The sequence below is a fragment of the Parasteatoda tepidariorum genome, chromosome 6 (assembly GCF_043381705.1).
Source record: "Parasteatoda tepidariorum isolate YZ-2023 chromosome 6, CAS_Ptep_4.0, whole genome shotgun sequence".
In the NCBI taxonomy this organism is placed as follows: Eukaryota; Metazoa; Arthropoda; class Arachnida; order Araneae; family Theridiidae; genus Parasteatoda; species Parasteatoda tepidariorum.
The window spans coordinates 82,650,858-82,669,977 of NC_092209.1; the positions used below are offsets into that span (position 1 = coordinate 82,650,858).

Here is a 19,120-nt window from a genome sequence, read left to right on the forward strand (position 1 = left end):
TTATATTAATATGTTAAAAATAATTTTTTCATGTAATGTATCAAAATTATTATTCCTTATGATTGATGTAAATTTGTTTCAAGTATTTTGTAATAATATTTAATCAGCAATTTAGATAATTTGGTTTTTGCCACTGTCCTGGCAAAAACCCCTTTTTGCCGACAAAAACTCCAACCCTGATAAAGAATAAACTAAACAAAAAAAGGTCAACATACTTTTTTCGGGTCCATATTGAATTTCTTTTTACCCGTTGAAAGCTGTTTTGCTTTAGTATTGCTTTTGCTAAAAAATGAAAAGATATACTTGTGAAAAGATATACTTTTGACATTAAAAAATAAAATGTAAAATTAAATTAAAAAATAAAATACTTACCATTCATCTTGTGCTTCCAACCTCTCCATTTCAGCAGTGACTTCAGTAATTTCATCCTTCAATTGCTTAAAGAATAAGATTACATATTAATGAGCAATTATGCAAAATTATACAGGGTGTTCCGAAACAACCACACAGTGTATGTATATTTGAATACTTGTCAAAAATAATTAAAAAAGAAACACATATCAGAACATTTAAACATAGAAAATTTAAACTTATGTCAAAATTTGCTATACAACTGGTGAGTAAGGTGGTATGTAAGCCATAAAAACCAGTTTGCTCTACTGATGAAATTTGAAGTATACAATCTCTTTTTAACCTTTTTATATTACTTATATCAATCAAATAGGTTTTAATACTTTTGATCAAACTTTTTTAATTGTAATTTACTATGTTTCAATATAGTGAATAATCGTAGCTACTTAAATACTAATTAGCAATTTCTTGTGTGAAGATTTTTTCACTTCAATGTTGACAAGGATTATAAACGTAAAAGGAGGTTATTGTAGAATATCTTGCGGATCAAAATGCATAGGAGACAGTTTTGTCTTTCAAAAAGAAATTTTAAGAGAAGATTATCAAGCGAACTACAATCACCAAGGTTCCAAATAGATTTTACACTTGAAAATTTTTAAAAAGATAAAATATAAATGTTTGTGTTTTTTTTTAGTTTCTAGCGGGAATTAATGCTGCCCGGAAGTTGCCAAGACTAATTCATTTAGAAAGTACGAATTAACAAAATGTAGCTTTCACAATGAATTAAAAATTTGTAAATAAAAATAAACAATCAGCTAAAACAGTTCATCAAAAAGGTAATGAGAGAAAAATAAATACTTCTGAAAAAGAGGTTAAAATAGATACATGTAATTGAGGAGGAAGAAGACCAACTAGGAAGAGCAGTAATAAAAATTACAATTACATGATTTTTCAAGGTGAACTTAATGATAATAGATGAACTTAATGAAGACAGTCATATTCCTTCCTTCTCAGAAACAGAAAGTGACTTGAGTTTCAAAGGCAATATTACAAAATTTAATAATGTTAAAAAGTTCTAACATTCTTGCTGACTGAAAAAGTAATGTTTCTTTCTTTATTTATTTTTAATGATAATGATATACTTAAACAACAAAATTATTTTAATATAAGATAGTCCATCCATAGACTTTACATAATAAAAGCTGAATCCGGTAGATCTTGCATTTCCAAATTTTTTCACGCCAACAGCCACTGGGACATAAAATTATACGGTGCAGTTCGTCTACTTCAAGTATTATTCGTAAGGCTGCCACTCAAATTTGTAAAAAAAAATTTCCCTTGTTTTCTCTGTCCATATTATGCACAATATATTAAGAGGCGACACGGCGACATTGTCGCTGAATGTTACTGAGTTTTTGCAGAAGGATTTTTCCTTTGGGCAATAAAAATTTTTGCTTTTCCTTTCTGCAGAAATTTTCGAAATATTTTATCTTTTCTTCATAATTATATTCAAAAGATGCCTTTCTCGCACATCGGAGTTTTAATAAAAAATGCTTGTGACTTCTCTATTCTCATTGGTGAATAATGAAAAATAAAGAATAATGAAGTAAAAAATTTGGTTTTCTTTTCTGTGGAAATTTTCGTTTTAATTTTCATGCAGTTGTTACAACTGATTTCCACATAGCTTTTAAAATCCGATATTATTTATCACAACAACTAAATCTCGAAATGAAAACACGCATTTAGTAACCACTTTTTGAAAAGTTCGATTCGCATGATTTCGTCTTCTATCTTTTTTATTGGCAGCTACTGCAACAGATTTTACGATTTTATTTTTTTAATGTGATGATGAATTATAAAATGCGAAAAAGGAAATAATTAGTGTGTTATGTTTCTACAAAATGCGAGAATATCGCCCATAATATTAGAATTAAAAAAAATCCCATATTCAATTTTAAAAAAAAAAAAATTTGAAAAATTTTTTTATTTATTTATTTAATTTAATTTTTTTTGAAGCTTCAACTATAGTTATTTTAAAGTTTGTATATTTTATATTTTTAAATATCTCGCAGAAAGATTAAGAAGTAAGAAAAATGAGAAAGTATTAGAGAGGTATGTCGCAGAGAGCCCGAAAAAATTCTGCCACAGGGTTAAGAGGAAAAACACAATCACTGTGCTATTGAATGAGCTGTATTCAGCAATTACAACTATACTAGTTATAATTGCTGAAAAAACTTAAAAGAAAAGAGGAACATCTTAGCATATACTTAAAACAAATAATGTTATCGTAAATGAACTAGTTTAATAAAGCAGAAGTATCATTCTTAAATATTCCATACATAGCACTTTGAATGGTTACCATTTTTTAAATGATTAAAATAAAAGACAAAATTCCCTGTATTTTCCCAGTTTTTAAAGAAAAACTCAAAATTCCCTGTTATTTCAGGAGATTTTCAAATTCCCTGTTACATAACGATATAAAAGCAGTCTTTTGAATAATGAAAAGAAAAATAACAAAAATTTCTATTTTAATAAATTACATGTAATAAAATATTTCTGTCATTATTTCAATAATTCAATTAATTAATTACAAACTCAAATACAACATACTTATTTGGTTAGTAATTCATTATGATATTATTTATTCATTGGTTTGCGGTCGGAATCCTAGTTTACTGCTGGCTTCAAATGAGTAATAGGCATTCAGTTTAGAGATCGAACAGTGTTGTTAAATTAGGTCATAAAATTTTTCAAGCTTGCGGGCATTCCTTACTTATTTGTGATTGTAAGAAAAGTAACATGAAATATTCAATGAAAAGGACAAAACAAATTATATATAAAAACATACTTGGATCTCGCGTAGTAATTCCTCTTTTCTACGTCGTATATCCGATAATAATTGCTGTTCCTCCGGGGTCAAATCTGCAATGAAAGATTTTGCTTTAGATTTTCTCTTAATAGGAAAAAAGCTACGTTTCTAAAACTCATATAAATTAAACAGTTTAATTTATAATAAAAGTAGCAAAACAAAGAAACGGGAAATAAATCTTTCTTATTTCCATCAAAATACCTGATGCGGATTGGACACCCATTTTTACTGGACTGCACAACACTCAAATCATTGAACTTTTTAAGTGGAAAAGTAAAGAGGGCTGACAAGTAATAGTAAGAAATACTATCCAACTATCTTTCAGGTAAACATTAAATTCGAAACTAAATCGACATCATTGAACAACACCTACGTTTCAACAACAACAACACACCTACGCAACACGTCTTACCTCATCAATAAAATAATCAGAATGACGTTTCGCCGCAAGAGGGCGTCCGAAACGGAATAGTCTTTTTGGTGAGAAGGGGGAATATAGGTCTTGGGGGAAGCATTTTGTGTTCTGTGATGGAAATGACGTAAGCTAATTCGTTTCCGGCCCGGTGGCGTAATAGGGGAGGGGATCCGGAAAATTTGTAACAAACTTATCAATAAATCTTTTTTCTTTTCTTTTACCCTTAAAAAAAATATTAAGTCCCTGAAAAATTTAATATTTAAGCAAATAAAAAAATGTCCTCGAAATTATTTTTCTGAGTGGAAAAAATTAGATCCAGTATTAATGTCCTGCAATTTAAGGTAAAAAATCGCAGGGACTGGAGCTGCTGTTTCGGGTGTTTAATTTACCGTACCATTTTGTTTTGCTGCGCAAAAACTACAATTCTTATATTTTATAAATTTGAAATTACTAAGGTGTGTAGGAAAATGTACAGAGATTACGATAGAATAAAAAATTTGTTCTTCTAGAGACCAATTTTAAAAAAAATAAAAATATCAATTTGTTCGAAAGTTATTTTGAAACGAATTCTTCTAATTTTTTCTCTTAACGTTACATTTTGTTTTGCCGCTTAAAATTTGAAAGGCTTAGAAGCTTGAAATTACGATGGTGCGTAGAAAAAAGTAAACGGTGTACAACGGAATAAAATTTAAAAAAAAATCAGATTTGACAATTAGTTCAAGAGAGTTATTAATGATCAACTGCCAGCTTAAATGCAACTACAGAGTTTAAATTTGACGAGCTGATACTGCTGATAGGGCCATCAAAGATTGTATAAAGGTATAAGTTCGCGAAGCGTATACGCTCTTTGTGACCATTTTGTATCATAATTTTAACGAGTTCTTTTTTCTTTTTAATTTGTATTTGTTTGAGTGTTATTGTAAATTTAAATGCTTTTTAGTGCCTCTTTCCAAATTTTCTGTTTAAAATATTGACAATTTATTTATACTTATAGAAAAATTATCATTATTTTTTTTTTTTTTTTTTTTTTTTTTTTTTTTTTTTTTTTTTTTTTTTTTTTGCCAATAGATGTTTATTTTATAAATTCACGATTGAGTAGATGTCAATCGAAAGAAAGAGAGAGAAATACAGATTACATGTTACTAGACATAAATCTTGGCATTCATATTTTTAATTTGTTACAAGTTTCAAGCAGTTTTCAAAGTAGTTTTTTAATTCTTTATATAAGAAAGCTCAAAATAATAAGGGTTTTTTCTCAAATTTCATTTTGTACACCAAAACAAGATTTATTAACTAATGATAATATCCTTCTAATAATTCTCCTGACAACAAAGTTTGATGATATTAGGAAATAAAACATGCGAAAAAAAGTTACTTTTATGGAGGATGATCCTCAACAATGCCGGTGACATTTTTAATAAAACTTGTTTAATAGAACAAAATGAAATTTGTGGGAAAACTCCTTATCATCTTAAGCTTTCATTAAGAGAGAAAAAAAATTACTTTGAAAAATGCTAGAAATTTTATAATTTTTTTAGATATTCGAATCACACTTTAATTATTAGTTCCCAAATACGATTCACTACAAAATTAAGAAAATGTTTTTCAAAAATTTTTCGGAGCGTGAGCGGTATAAAAGAACCACTTTAATTGCTCTTATCTTACACATTTTTTAACGAATTTTTCTCAAATTTTAAAGCAATAATTTTATAATAAATCCTAAATTTATCTAAGTGTTTTGTTTAACTTTATTGAATATTTTCAAAGTTATTCTCAATATTATATTTCTCAAAAAAAAAAAAAACGTAAGACAAAAAAATTAGTTTTTTTTTATAAAAATGTCCTCCATAAATATTTAAGTTAGGTTTACAAAATTTTGGCAATTATTGAATATAATAACCAAAATAATATAAATAAGTTACAAATATATTATTACATTTTATGCGTTAGATCAATTTTATGACATAGGGTGTTAAAAAACATTTTTTTAAGTTTGTAATTTATTGTTGGCCCCTAAAGCTAAAAAAGCTTTATGGGAAATCATTGTATGAGATATAATTGATATGTATGAGAAATCGCACTTCTAAATTTATTAACTGATTTTCTAAATATTTTTGGAAAAATATCAAAAAATGTGTTAGTAACGAAGTGCTTCCATTATTTTTCCAAGCCCCCCGTGTATGTATATATGGCACAATAAAGACAAAAAGAAAAGAGAAAAAAAAACGAATAAAATAAAGAAAAGCGGATAAGCTGCAAATATATAGAGGTCATAAATAAAATATAGAGAAAACAAGGAAAATAATAAAGATTAATAATAAGAGAAGAAAACTCATTAAAATAAAATATTTCTAAAAGTATTTATTATAAAAAAAATATTAAGAAGCCAGAAAACAAAATAAAGAAAAGATATACTAATCACTTCATCAGCTCAGACAATTATATCAGCAAAAAGAAGTGCATTCTTACATTGTATAAACAACACAGCCAAAGAATAATATATGAATACAATAGTGAGAGGTATAATTAATAAGGTTGGTATTTAACTATGCAATTTTAATAATTTTAGAAAATGAACTAGTATTATTTAAAAAACAAACAAACATGATTTGCTCGTTTTGAACCGATTTCTTCCAGGCGTTAAATTAAAAACGAAGAAAATTAATAACTGCGCATAATAAGTTGCAAATATATAGAACTCATAAACTAAGTTAAAATATAGAGAAAACGTGGAAAATAATAAAGATTAATGTAAAAAGAAGAAAAAAAATTATTAAAATAAAATATTTTTAAAAATATTAAAATTATTTTTAAAAAAATAGCCGGAAAAAAAGTAGATAATATATAAACATGAAAACATTGAAAACACATGGAAACATCTATGAAAACATGGAAAAAATTACAGAACAATGAAAAAAGGGAAAAATAATAAAAATAAAAAACCGGAAAAAAAAATCCGTAAAATTATTAAGAAAAATTCCTAAAAATAAAAGATAGAATCTTTTCATCAGCTTTTCATCAGCAAAAAGGAGGGCTTTGCTTTTCTTAATTTTCTTGTTTTTTTTTTCTTCTTCTTTTGGTCCTTTTCGTATTTATTTATGTTGTGATATANATATAGAGAGAGAGAGAGAGAGAGAGAGAGAGAGAGAGAGATAGTAGATAGATAGATAGACAGATATATCTTTCTTTTTTTTAAAGAAGAAAAAAAAAACTCGGAAGCATGTGCATTTAATACAACAAACTAATTCACATAAATTAGTCACTTCTTCATAGCACGTATTGCATACTGATAATAAGGATGGAAGAAAGCGGGATTACAAAAGTTGACCTCTTGGGGATAAAGAAACGAAAGAAAGAAAATGAGCGGAAGTTCGTTAGGGTGGGGGGGAAATTTCACAATGAAAATGTGGACATCCGGAATTTGCCAGCCCATCATCATTTTCGAAGCAGATTAATGAGCCCTTTCACGCTATACAAGAGAGACTCTTGCTGAAAAGAAATTACATTGAATTCCATTGAAATAATGTTCAGTGAGACGGGGGAAGGAAAAAAAAGATATCTCCCTGAATAATTTTTCTTCTAATGATTGAACTTTCGCGTACTGAGTGCCAATCTAAACTGTACAAAGGGTTGGCTTCAACAGGGTGCGTAGCCAAATTACTCAACAAAAAACAAGCACTTTTCAAGCACTCAAAAATATTTTTAAGCACTTTAAAAAATTATAATTAGGCAAGGTTGGAAAGTTTTTGACAATTGATAGTTTTATCTTGTTTTAACCGTCATGTCAAAGAACCTTTTGGCATTGTTTTTGACAATTGTCAAAAATCACGAAATTTTAAAATGAATGGCGTTTCCATGCGCTACGGACTGACAATACGCCGAAATAGATTGGGGTAGAATTAATTGTAAAAACGTTGAATAGAATCATGTGAACTGTGTCTTTTTGCATAATTTGAAGTGAAAATCAACATAGTAAAGGAAAAATCTTATTTTGAAAGAAGGAAAATTAAGCACTTTTTAAAAACACCCAGTGAAAAAAACAGCTTTAAGGGCTTTTAAAAATTGAAAATAAGCACCTTTAAGCACTTTTTAAAAACGCTACGCACCCTGTTCAAGCATGCTATTTCAGGGTGCGCAGTCAGATTTTTCAACAAAAAATAAGTACCCTTTAAATACTTTTTAAGCATTCAAAAAATATTTTTAATCACTTACCAAAAAAAAATATAAATAAATAAATAAAAATCATAATTAGGATCTGTGCGGTAATAAAAATTATTTTTTTCTACCGTTTAAAGTTTTTAATTAATAAACATAAGACGAATAAAATTCAAAAACATTTTCAAAAACTTTACATAACAATGATGAATTAACTAGTTTCTGATAAATATTGCAGAGAAAATTCAGAAAACCATACATTTTTTTTGTAATTTAGAACGACAATCGACACGCCTGAGAAAATATCTCATTTGTAAAGATAGAAAATTAAGTACTGTTTACAAACCCCAAATAAAAAAAAGCACATTTAAGGGCTTTTAAAAAACGCAAAACAAAAATAAGCACTTTTTAAAAACGCTACGTACCCTGTATTTATAAAGTTACGAAATCAGACGCAAAAACGTCGTTCCCCTCCCCCCAACAGATAGCCTAACCGTAATCTGGAAAATACAGCTCTTTCTAATAGTTTCAATCGAAAATCATAGCCTCTTAATGATATTTTAAACTTTTCACCCTATTTAAACAGCTTTTTAAACAAATCGAAAATTTTTTGCACACAAACATGCAAGTCTGTCAAGTCTTGAAAATGGGTGCTAATTTTTGAAGGGCTTAAAACGTGTCAACTGTTATTTCCTTTTTTTGTATTTTTGAAGCGAATGAAGTTTTTGATCAGGTAAAACATACTAGTATACCAAAGATAAAAATCATGTAGTTTCATAATTATTATTTTTATTTTATACAAAAATTATCGAAAAAATTATAAGTTAATTCTTATGAATTATAATATAAACAAGTATTTACAGCATTTAAAAATAAAACTATGAAACTTCAAGTGACAAATTACAAAATTTGATCAAATCGGGCTAATTGTTCTCGAGAAAAAAAATTAAAAAATAAGACTTTTCTTTTAAGTTTTATAAATCTAAAATTGATTAATTGAATACGGTTACATTTTGCAACTTAAAATGTCATAATTTAAAATAATTTTAAAATTTTATACGCCTTACAATTCGAAAAATATTTTGACCAATATTAAATAAAATAAACAAATTAAAATATATATTTATTAGAAATAATTTTTTATGTGGAACTACATCAGATAAACGAATTTATGAGCAAGAAAGTTGTTAATCGTTGAAGAGCTACGAGCACAATGCGTAAAAAGTGAAATTAATATTCAGAAACATTCTACCGCTTTTCTGATCTAACTATTGAGACTAAAATTTTTACAGATTGTAAATAGGCTAACCCCAAATTTTAAGGGCTAAGCGTCAACAGGGGGCGGAAAAAAACCCGGATAAACAATTTTTTAGTATAACTTTATTAATCATAAATAAATTAACAAAAAAATAATAATAGGAGTAGACTTTTACTAATAAATAAATTCAATTGGTTTCCAAATTGTCGCTTTTAGTAGCGACACGGAGGCGTAAACATTTATTTTATCTTATAACCGCCGTTGAACAGTTGACCCAATTTTTGGGTTTACGACTACTAATGTTCAACTGCGTAGTCTTGTAATTTTGAACACAATCCAGAAGACAAGGGAACTCCTGAATCAAGTATTGGGAGAAATTTGACTTCGTGGAGGACTTTTTTTATAGAACTCACCCGCATTTGCATTACATGTAGAGGAAGACCACGAGAACCTCACGCTGTTAGCCTGCCGGCAAAAGGACTCTAACCCATGATCCGTCTACCACTGAGGATATTTCACGTCAGCACTGTGGTAGGTGAAAGCCGGATGCGGAATTCGTATCGACCAGCCATCGCTGGACTTAGAACCCGGATCACCTTATTGGAAGGCGAACATCGCGGCTCGTAAACACTTATTTAAATTTTCTTTCCAGCACTGGGCAGCAAACCTTAAATTTATATGAATCCCACCGAAACGATAACTTTTGAGTGGTTTAGTGAAGAAGGCCCTAGACTCCATACACTGTTATCCATTATACATCATCGATTACATGCAATCCATGGATTTTGCTTGGAAATTGGGGAGAAAACGATATTATAAAATACTTTATAATTAAAGCTATATAAATTTCAATAACATTGTCCGAGCTTTATTTATTTATTTATTTTTGCACCCAGGGGCACCAGAAGGTCGCTGTGACCTCCCAAAAAATTTCACTATTTAGGAAAGTTCGCCTGGCCATTCAACAAATTTCGCCTGGCCAGTCGGCACTTACGACGAAATTCCATTCTCTCTCTCTTTCTTTTTAATAGAAAAAGCAAATAAGAATTGTCAGTATTACACCTTTATTTAACTTTTTTAAATAACGAAGATAAAAAAATTTTTTTTTAATATATCATTTCCCGTATTTATTCCACAATTCTTATATTTTCCATAATTCATAAACTACCAGATAGAACGATATGAGATTTTGCCCATTTCTAGAGAAATTTATCTGATATAAAGACATGAATTAAACATTCTGATATCAGAATGTCATTGATGCGCATGATTTTACGTCTCAGGAAGATTTCATTTTTAATAATATATATTTATATATATATATTTATATATACATTTTTATTTATTTATTATTATTATTTTGCAAGTACGCTATCTTATGTCTGAAACTCGTCACACTTTGTTTAAATATCGAATTAGTTCTGAAGTAATTAAATACTTTATACTGATAAAATACCGGTTTTTTTAAATTTTTAAAAAAACTTATCGCAGTAAAAAATAATATTCTGTTGTTTTGAATTTTTATGACTGTAAAAATAAAAATAAAAACTTCTCTTTTCTTTTAAAATTTCGCAGTAATTAAATTTAAAAAATTTTACACGGTAAAATTAACTGTACTGTACTGCACAATAATGACATTTTTGTTTTTTTAAAAAAAAAAAAAAAAACATTATATCTCTGGTTATGAAAACCAAAATATACGGTATTTAAATCATTCATTTGATCTAAGGTATCACGAAAAAATTACCGAATTTTAACTTTTTTAGCAAACATTATCACATATTATAAAACCATTTTTCATTCTTAACATTACTAAAATCACTACCAAAGAGTTTCGGTGAAAATCACTCAGCTTTTTGGTGTTGCCGTAAAGCCAGATTCAGTGTAAAATTTTCCATATTTTGGTAGTTCCGACCATAATTTTTTTACACATCTTTTGGACCCAAAGATGTCAAATATTAAAAAAAAAAAAGTTTAAAAAACTAGGATTAATTCTATAAAGGGGTTTAATACCTAGAATATCCTATTTTTATTCGGTATACGGCGATATTTGTCGATCACCACATTATTTGTTACTCGGTTTATGTGATAATAAAAAAATTACCTAAGTCTTCATCTTATCTGCAAATAATTTTTTTATTCATTTATAAAATGGTTCATTAATAGTTTTATAAATTTACTAGAATAATAAAACATAAAATCATTAAAACAATTCGTTGAAAAATTAACATAATGTGAAAATAGTAGCAACAGAATAATTTACGAAAGCAAATTAATTACATCCTTTATCAATACTTTATTCCACAAAGATTACGACTTTTTACCTTACTTTTTCAAATTTGGCAAATAAAGGTATTTTAAAAAACTTTAATTCAATATGAATTTGCTGAATTGAATAACTCATTGTTCATTTTACGAACGGTAAATAAATTAAACTGTTATAAGATCTGTTTATTTTTTATACAAAATTATTTCATTTTGGTTATAACAAAATTTGATTTCAAGACAGATTAGTCATATGCTTGTTAGTTGATATCATGTTAGACAAATCATATTTGGCTGCCATCATTTTAATAAGAAGTTTTTTTCTAGTGGTAGAGAAATAAAAATTGTAACAATTAAATGGTTTATACTAATGGAAATTTAAAAAAAAATTATTGCAGTAAAAAATAATATCTTGCTTTAATACCCTAGGTTTTTACCTAGCGATGGCTGGTCAATTTGAATTCCGCACCCGGCTTGCACCGGCCAAGGTGCTGACGTAAAATATCTTCAGTGATAGACGGATCATGGGTTAGAGTCCCCTTGCCGTCAGACTAAGCGTGGGAGGTTTTCCCCTCTATGTAACGCAAATTCGGGTTAGTTCCATCAAAAAGTCCTCCACGAAGGCAAATTTATTTCAATACTTGATCCAGGAGTTTCCTTGTCTTCTGGATCGGGTTCAAAATTGCAAGGCAACGGGAGTTGAATATTGGTAGTCGTAAACCCCAAAAAATTGGGTCGGCTGTTCAACGATGGTTATAAAATAAAATAAAATATCGTGAACTATTTTTGCACTTCAATTTAGATAACATCGACAATTCGGGCTCGCATCTGTCTCTCTCATTGGATATTTAGTTATTTTAATCTAGATTTTTACGCATGTTATTATACTCGCTGTAAAATGAAAAAAATTGTAATAAACGTATACATCCTATGAAATCTTTAATTTATAAACATTACGATTTGATTTAAATAAATTTCAATACTGCGAGAAGATTATAGGTGGACCGTTAATTTTTGGGCTAATTTAGACAAAAATTGAGTCATTCCAGAGGAAAATATAATAGACATAAAATTATAATCCTTCATAATATAAGGGGTGATTGTGAGTCCAACTCAAAAATCCGGAAAAATCATTAATGACGCATTTCAAAAAATTAATATCTTTATAAATTTAAATCATTGATATTTTCAAAACATGAAATTCTACATAAGTTCTATGCAGCATAATTTAAATGAATAATTATAAGTTTACTTTTATCTCTAATCACATTTATTATTCTACCAGAAAAAATATTAATTAATGAAGGCGATGCCAAGTATAAATTGTAGTTCTAATATTTTTTTTAAAAAAAATATACAAGAATTTTTATACAGAAATGTGACTATGATTTCTTGAAATTTTTGCACCTTGGATATCTGGAAACTTCCTAATCACTGTTTGCGAAAAATCCGAAAATCCGGATTTTTTCCGGAGCACAATCATCTGTGTAATATGTAAGTTTCTAAAAAAATTCACAACAAATGCACTAAATTATTGAATGCACAGGAAGAAGTAGGACATAGGGATCCAGGTTCGATACAAGGCGGTGGCTGATCAATTCATGTCCTCCTTCCGGCTCGCAGCTTCGATGTAAAATATCCACAATGGTAGATGGATCATGAATTTCAGTCTCCTTGCCGTCGGGCTAACCGTAGTCGGTTTTCCAAGTTTTCTTCTCCGTGTAACGCAAATGCGGGGTTTGTTTCACTCAAGACGGTCTTCCTCAGTTAATCCCAATGATTGATCCAAGTCGGGTTCACGGTAGCAATGGTGTGAATTTGTACGATGACATGCCCGTAAATCCAATATAAATCGGTTGTTTAAAATTGAATTTTTTCCTTCTTTTTTTCAAATTTTAGAATGATTTAAGCTGAACTAGATGAGATCGGAGTCTCCAAAACACGGGGGTTATTTTTCGGTTTGAATCCAGATTATTTATTTAACCGGTTGCCACTCAAATATGGAAATAAATCCACTTTACATATTATATACAATATATTAAGAGGGAACCGTGATGGCTCAGGGGATAGAGCGTTCGTCTTCCAATGAGGTGAACCAAGTTCGAATCCAGCGATAGCTGGTCGATATGAATCCGCACCCGGCTTGCACCGACCACAATGCTGACGTGAAATATCCTGAGTGGTAGACGGATCATGGCTTAGAGTCCCTTTTCCGTCAGGCTAACCGCGTTGAGGTTCTCGTGGTCTTCCTTTCCATGTAGAGCAAATTCGGGTTAGTTCCATCAAAAAGTCCTCCACGAAGGCAACATTTCCCCCTATGCTCGATCCAGGAGTTCCCTTGTCTTCTGGATTGGGTTCAAAATTATAAGGCTACGGAGTTGAATATTAGTAGTCGCAAACCCAAAAATTGGGTCGGCTGTTCAACGACGGTTTTAAAATGAAATATATTAAGAAGAGCACAATCACTGCGCTCTTTTATAAGGGATAACTATACTAGTTATAATTGCTGAAAAAACTTAAGAGAAAAAAGGAACTGACGAATATACCTAAAACAAATAATGCTATAGTAAATGAAATAGTTTGGTATAGCTGAAATATCATCCTGAAATATCCCATAAATTGCACTTCGAGTGGTTATCATTTTTTAAAAGATCAAAATAAGAAACAAAATTCCCGGTATTTTCCCAGTTTTTAAAGAAAAAATCAAAATTCCCTGCATTATTCCTGCTATTTTAGGTGATTTTCCTGTATTTCCCAAGTTGTCCCTGTGGAGTGGCAACTCTGTTTAAAGTCAACGAAGAAGTTTTAATTATAGAAAAAATTAAGTATAGAATAATATAGCTACATGTTAACAGAGCCTGACAAAGGCAGGGGCATACGGGGCAATTGCCCCGGGCCCCACATCAGAAGAGGGCCCCGAACCAAATTGAAAGTTAAGTTTAGGTTTCCTTCTATAATGAATTTTTTTTAAAACAAAATATCAGTAAATCCGTCAGTTTTATGTTAGCTTCTTCATTAATCTATCTTATGAACACAAAAAAATCTATATTTCGAAAATCCATGGCTTTCTATGACGGAATTTAGCTAAATTTTTGCAATTAAAATGGACAAATTTGGCCAATCAAAAGCCTGTATATCGCAAAATACGATATGTTTACAAAAAATACAGGCTTCTGATTGGCTTAAGTGAACCAACGTAATTGTGAAAAGGTAGCTAAATTCCGCCCTAATGTCAGCTAGGACATGAATTTTTCGCTGCTAGATGTCAAAGTTAACAATCAGAAAATTGCATTCGGCAAAATGGACATAGAATTGTCCAAAAATGAATTAAATGGACAGATCGATATTTCGTCTGACCATTGGAGGGGGGGGGGCGGGCTTTATAGCTATTTTAGATTCTAGTCAATTTTCTTATTATATATGTATAATAAGGTGAAAAATTTAAATACCCCCATAAAGTTCAATTTTTCATTACAGAAGTGGTGAAGCAAAGGGGGGCTCGCAAAGAATTTTTTGCCCCGGGCCCCAATTAGGTTTAGTCGGACCCCGCATGTTAATATATATTATTATATATATTAATATAGAATATAAAGTTATATATTATTATATATTAAGTATATATTATAATAAAATAAATTATTTTAATTGAGAATAAATCTGACGACTGAAACTGAATATCCTGTTTCGCGAGGAGCAGGACGGGAAAAAAAAGAAGACGATTTTCAAGAGAGAAAAAGGGGTGTACTCACAGTGCAGAAGGGGTCCGGGGATGGCTTCGGCTAAAATAAAATCGGAGAACATGAAATTGAGCATGACATCGCACTTCAGCTGGTCGCCCACTCGCTCCAAAGTCATGACCACAACTGATCAGCTTTCATTGTTTCCTCTTTTAATTGCGCCGACTGTCCTTTCCCGTGCGAACACAGACCGTCACGCATCACTGATCTACCCCCCCCCCTCTACCCCACCTCAACAACACCCCTTTATCACTACATAAAAACATTTTCTTGAATGGGGAACATGTCGACGCATACAAATGAAGAAATGGACAAGAGAGACAGTTATTTATTTGGAGGATAGCAAACTTTTTTTTTATTCTTCCTATCTTTTTTATTAAAATGTTGTTCCAAGGTTAAAGAGTATGTCAATATTGTATTGCTAGGAAAACTAAATATACATATCTTTCAGCTAGCTAAAATAAATATATATTTACTCATTTTAAAATAAAATAAAATAAATATTTAAAAAATAAAAACGATTTTCAAACAGGCGAAAATGTTCGATTTCACAGATTGAAAAACGTAGGAGCATCACTTTCGGTTATCCTTTGGGGACACTTACAGTCCCTTGCCAAATTATTAGACGCACTATAAGATTCTATGAAAATTCTTTATCATCAGGCGATATTATACAAGATGCATTGTCTTTACGCGGCTGAAACCTGTTTGCACTTGTTTACGTTAGTGTATCAATTGGTTAACATTGTAATACAATACGTTAAAAACAAATACAAATAGGAAGCACATAAAAAAATTCTCCTGAATAAAAACCCATTACATGTACAGGTATAGGACAAAATAATAGGAACACTTGTACATAGTACCGCCATGCACAGGTGTTCCTATTATTTTGTCCAATACCTGTATGTTTAAATATAAAAGTATTGCATAGAAACTTGAGCAAATCATGTCATTATTAAAAAACTACAGTGCGTCTAATAATTTGATCTAATTATTAAATTATACTAATACAATACCTGATGTAATGAATATTCTATATTTATATAATATATCGACTAATTTATCTAATCATTGAATTTATATAGTCTAATTTAACCAATTGATATACGAATGTAAACAAGTGCAAACCGGTTTCAGAGGTGTTAAAACAATAAAGCTAAATAATATCACATATTGAGATTTTGCGCGTCTAATAATTTGGCCAGGAAGTTTTACATAAATGTATGTCCCTTATATATAAATATTTTTTGTCACACATTCCAATTAGAAACAAAAATATATTTAAGTATTTTTTTAATTATGAAGAAAAAAAAAAAGAAAAAAAACAGTCTAATAGTTACTAAAAAAACCTGTTCGATTTTCTGAATTATGTTAGTACTAAAATATAAAACCCCAAAATAGTTTGAAATATCTATATATATATTTCTCTTACACGGCACCAAACAAAAGCCTCATTACAACTCCCCGAATGGCAACGTTAGAAAAGCGACCAATGGTTGCTACTAAAAATGTCACATGGCAAATCTAGACGAGGTGGCTCAACATATAACGCTTTTAAAAACGGAAACACTAACCAGAGTGAGCATTATCAGGCTGTTCAATTCAGCTGCGGCAATCTCATACTATTAAGCTAGGCAGAAGTGAGTAATAGATCTCTATTTTAGTATTTTGTCGAAAGCGCTTTTCTGAAGTACTTTGTACAACACTTCACAACACTTCTCTTTTTCACAACACTTAAATATTTACTTTAATTTCTTCATTTATAGAGAAAACAGTCGGCAAAGAATTCTGTTAGGTTAAAAAACATTTCGCTAAAAAAATAACGAATTCTAAAAGAAATAAAAATAAACAACTTAAAAAATAAAAATGCTGTTGCCAGCCATAGAATTTTTTGAAAGTTAACTTAGCAACATAAATCAAAATGACATAGAAGCGCAACTAGATCAAAATTATGATACCTGAGCGCTTGACGTAACAAATCCTTCAATTCTATAAGTGTTGTATCGCCAAATGCCCAAATTAACAATTGCAATTTCAAATTAATATTGAAATGTACAGGTTCAGAATTTTCTACAGTGAAAAGTTTTCGGAACTTCAGTATTCAAAAAAGTAAACAAAAGCTAGACGTTAAGAACGTATCCAATGAGCGAGCATAGCGAGCATTGGATTGCGAAGCAATCCGAAATGAACTGCGAAAGCAGTTCCGGGGGATTGGCGAGCCCCAGCGAGTAGGGGGAGAAGCTTCCTAGTTTTTTTAATTCTAATTGAAAAATTTATCAATAATTGATTTTGTAAATGAGAGAAATTTCAATTATGAATAACTGTTTAACAGAAAAATTATTGTTTGAAAGAGAGCATGGGTGAAAGCCCTTATATAGCAAGACGGAAAAGAGAAAAACCTGGTACGTAAAACATTTCATTCCAGCATTTTTTTCGAAAAAAATGAAATATCTGTAACTATCAAGATTTCTTTTATAATTCTGGCATATATATAAAACTGCTTCTTTTCCAAGATAAAGTAGATATTGTTGAAAAATTTAAAAAAAAGAATAAGTAAACTTCTCCCCAAAACTAGCTATAACTGAAATGGTTTTACTACCAGCCTTTCCTCTTTTCCGTCTCGCTTTCACCCCTGAAAGAGAGCCCTGTTTTTATTAGATCTTACCTTTAACGCAGAAAAGACGCCGTTGTCTCTTACAATATTTCAAACCCATAAATTGTTCAAATGCTAAATATAATATTCCTGACTTATTTAGAAATAAATTAATACAAAGTAATGAAAAATATGCTTAGTTAAAATTCTGCGTCGAAGGGTTAAAAGGAATTTACAAGGGTGATGGTGATTTAAAACGAAAGCAATGCGCTTCACGTTTTTTGTTTCAAGTCTGGAAATTAAATGAAATTACTTTCTCCTTTTAGCCCAGTCAAATAAGATCGAAAAAACTCCGAGCTTTTAACTAATTCCCAAGAACCTGGAAATCATTTTTTTTTTCACTTATGGTGCAAAAAAAAATCATTGCAGAATGATAAAAGTAAGCGACGGTTTCTGAAAACCAAAAAATTGCCAAATTTTCGACACTTACTTAGTTTTTTGCCAAATAGCATCTAAAACACGCAAGGATTATACAGTTCCAGGCCAAATTATTCGACGCACTATAAGATTCTATGTAAAATCTTAATTATCAGTACATACTATACAGTTTTAGTGTCTTTACGTGGTTTGCACTTGTTTACGTTAGTGTATCAATTGGTTATATTAGCGGATATATAATATAAATTTGACAGTAGGATAAATTAGACGATATACAGTACAGAACCCGTTATCCGGAAAACCAAAAAACCGGAGCAAAATTCGATAAATTTTCCCGCCATTTTAATGAAAAAAAAATTTTTCCTCATAAGATTTTAGGATTTTTCGTTCTTTTTTGAAAGATGTTTACCTTACCATCATTTTGGATATAATCATTAGTGTATTACTCTATCGTTTTTTCTTCTTTTTAAGATTATTTCCAAAAAAAAAAAAATTGTTTTTAGTTGGGTTTAACAATAAAAAAACGGCCTTTTGTAGCGATTCAGAAAACCGGAAAAATCAGTTATCCGGAATTGCGAAGGTCCCGATTGTTCCGGATAATCGGTTCACTACTGTATTACATAATTGTAGAATATTTATTATACCAAGTATTATAATACAGTCAAACCCCGCTATAGTGGACACGGCTTATAGTGAACTCCCAGATATAGTGAACAAAATGCTCGGTCCCGTACCTTGCTATACACGTATAATGTTATTTTTAGTGGATATAGTGAACCAAAAAAGTGAGGAAGTTGGATATAATGAACTTTTTTCTGTCTTCGACTTATTTCCCCCCCCCATTTCCTTTGCAAATAATTTTGAAATTTCTACTTCAAAATAAGTACATATACCGATTTTTAAAACCATCTATAGAAACTACATTAATGTGCTCGAATGGCAGGTTAGACAGGTTCAAAAAGCGGAATAACAGAAATTCAGGAAAAATTATCTGAGAGTCGGGAAGTGTTTCCATATCTGATGTTGAGAATTGCTC

General features: G+C 30.0%; 1 protein-coding gene across 6 annotated transcripts in view; it reads right to left on the minus strand.

Moving 5' to 3' along the window:
• Positions 1 to 19,120, minus strand: part of LOC107449993 (cytohesin steppke) — a 45,413-nt gene that overhangs the window by 18,418 nt on the left and 7,875 nt on the right. For 2 of the 6 annotated variants that reach the window (XM_043043553.2, XM_071181660.1), the window contains exons 2-4: positions 3,200 to 3,273; positions 373 to 437; positions 216 to 282 (exon numbers count right to left, since the gene is read on the minus strand). In XM_043043553.2, the coding sequence (XP_042899487.1) occupies positions 216 to 282; positions 373 to 437; positions 3,200 to 3,273 (206 nt within the window). Of the gene's footprint in view, positions 1 to 215; positions 283 to 372; positions 438 to 3,199; positions 3,274 to 3,421; positions 3,709 to 15,062; positions 15,202 to 19,120 lie in introns of those variants that run through there. The other 4 variants (XM_071181659.1, XM_016065691.3, XM_043043554.2 and 1 more) reach the window with 4 other exon arrangements.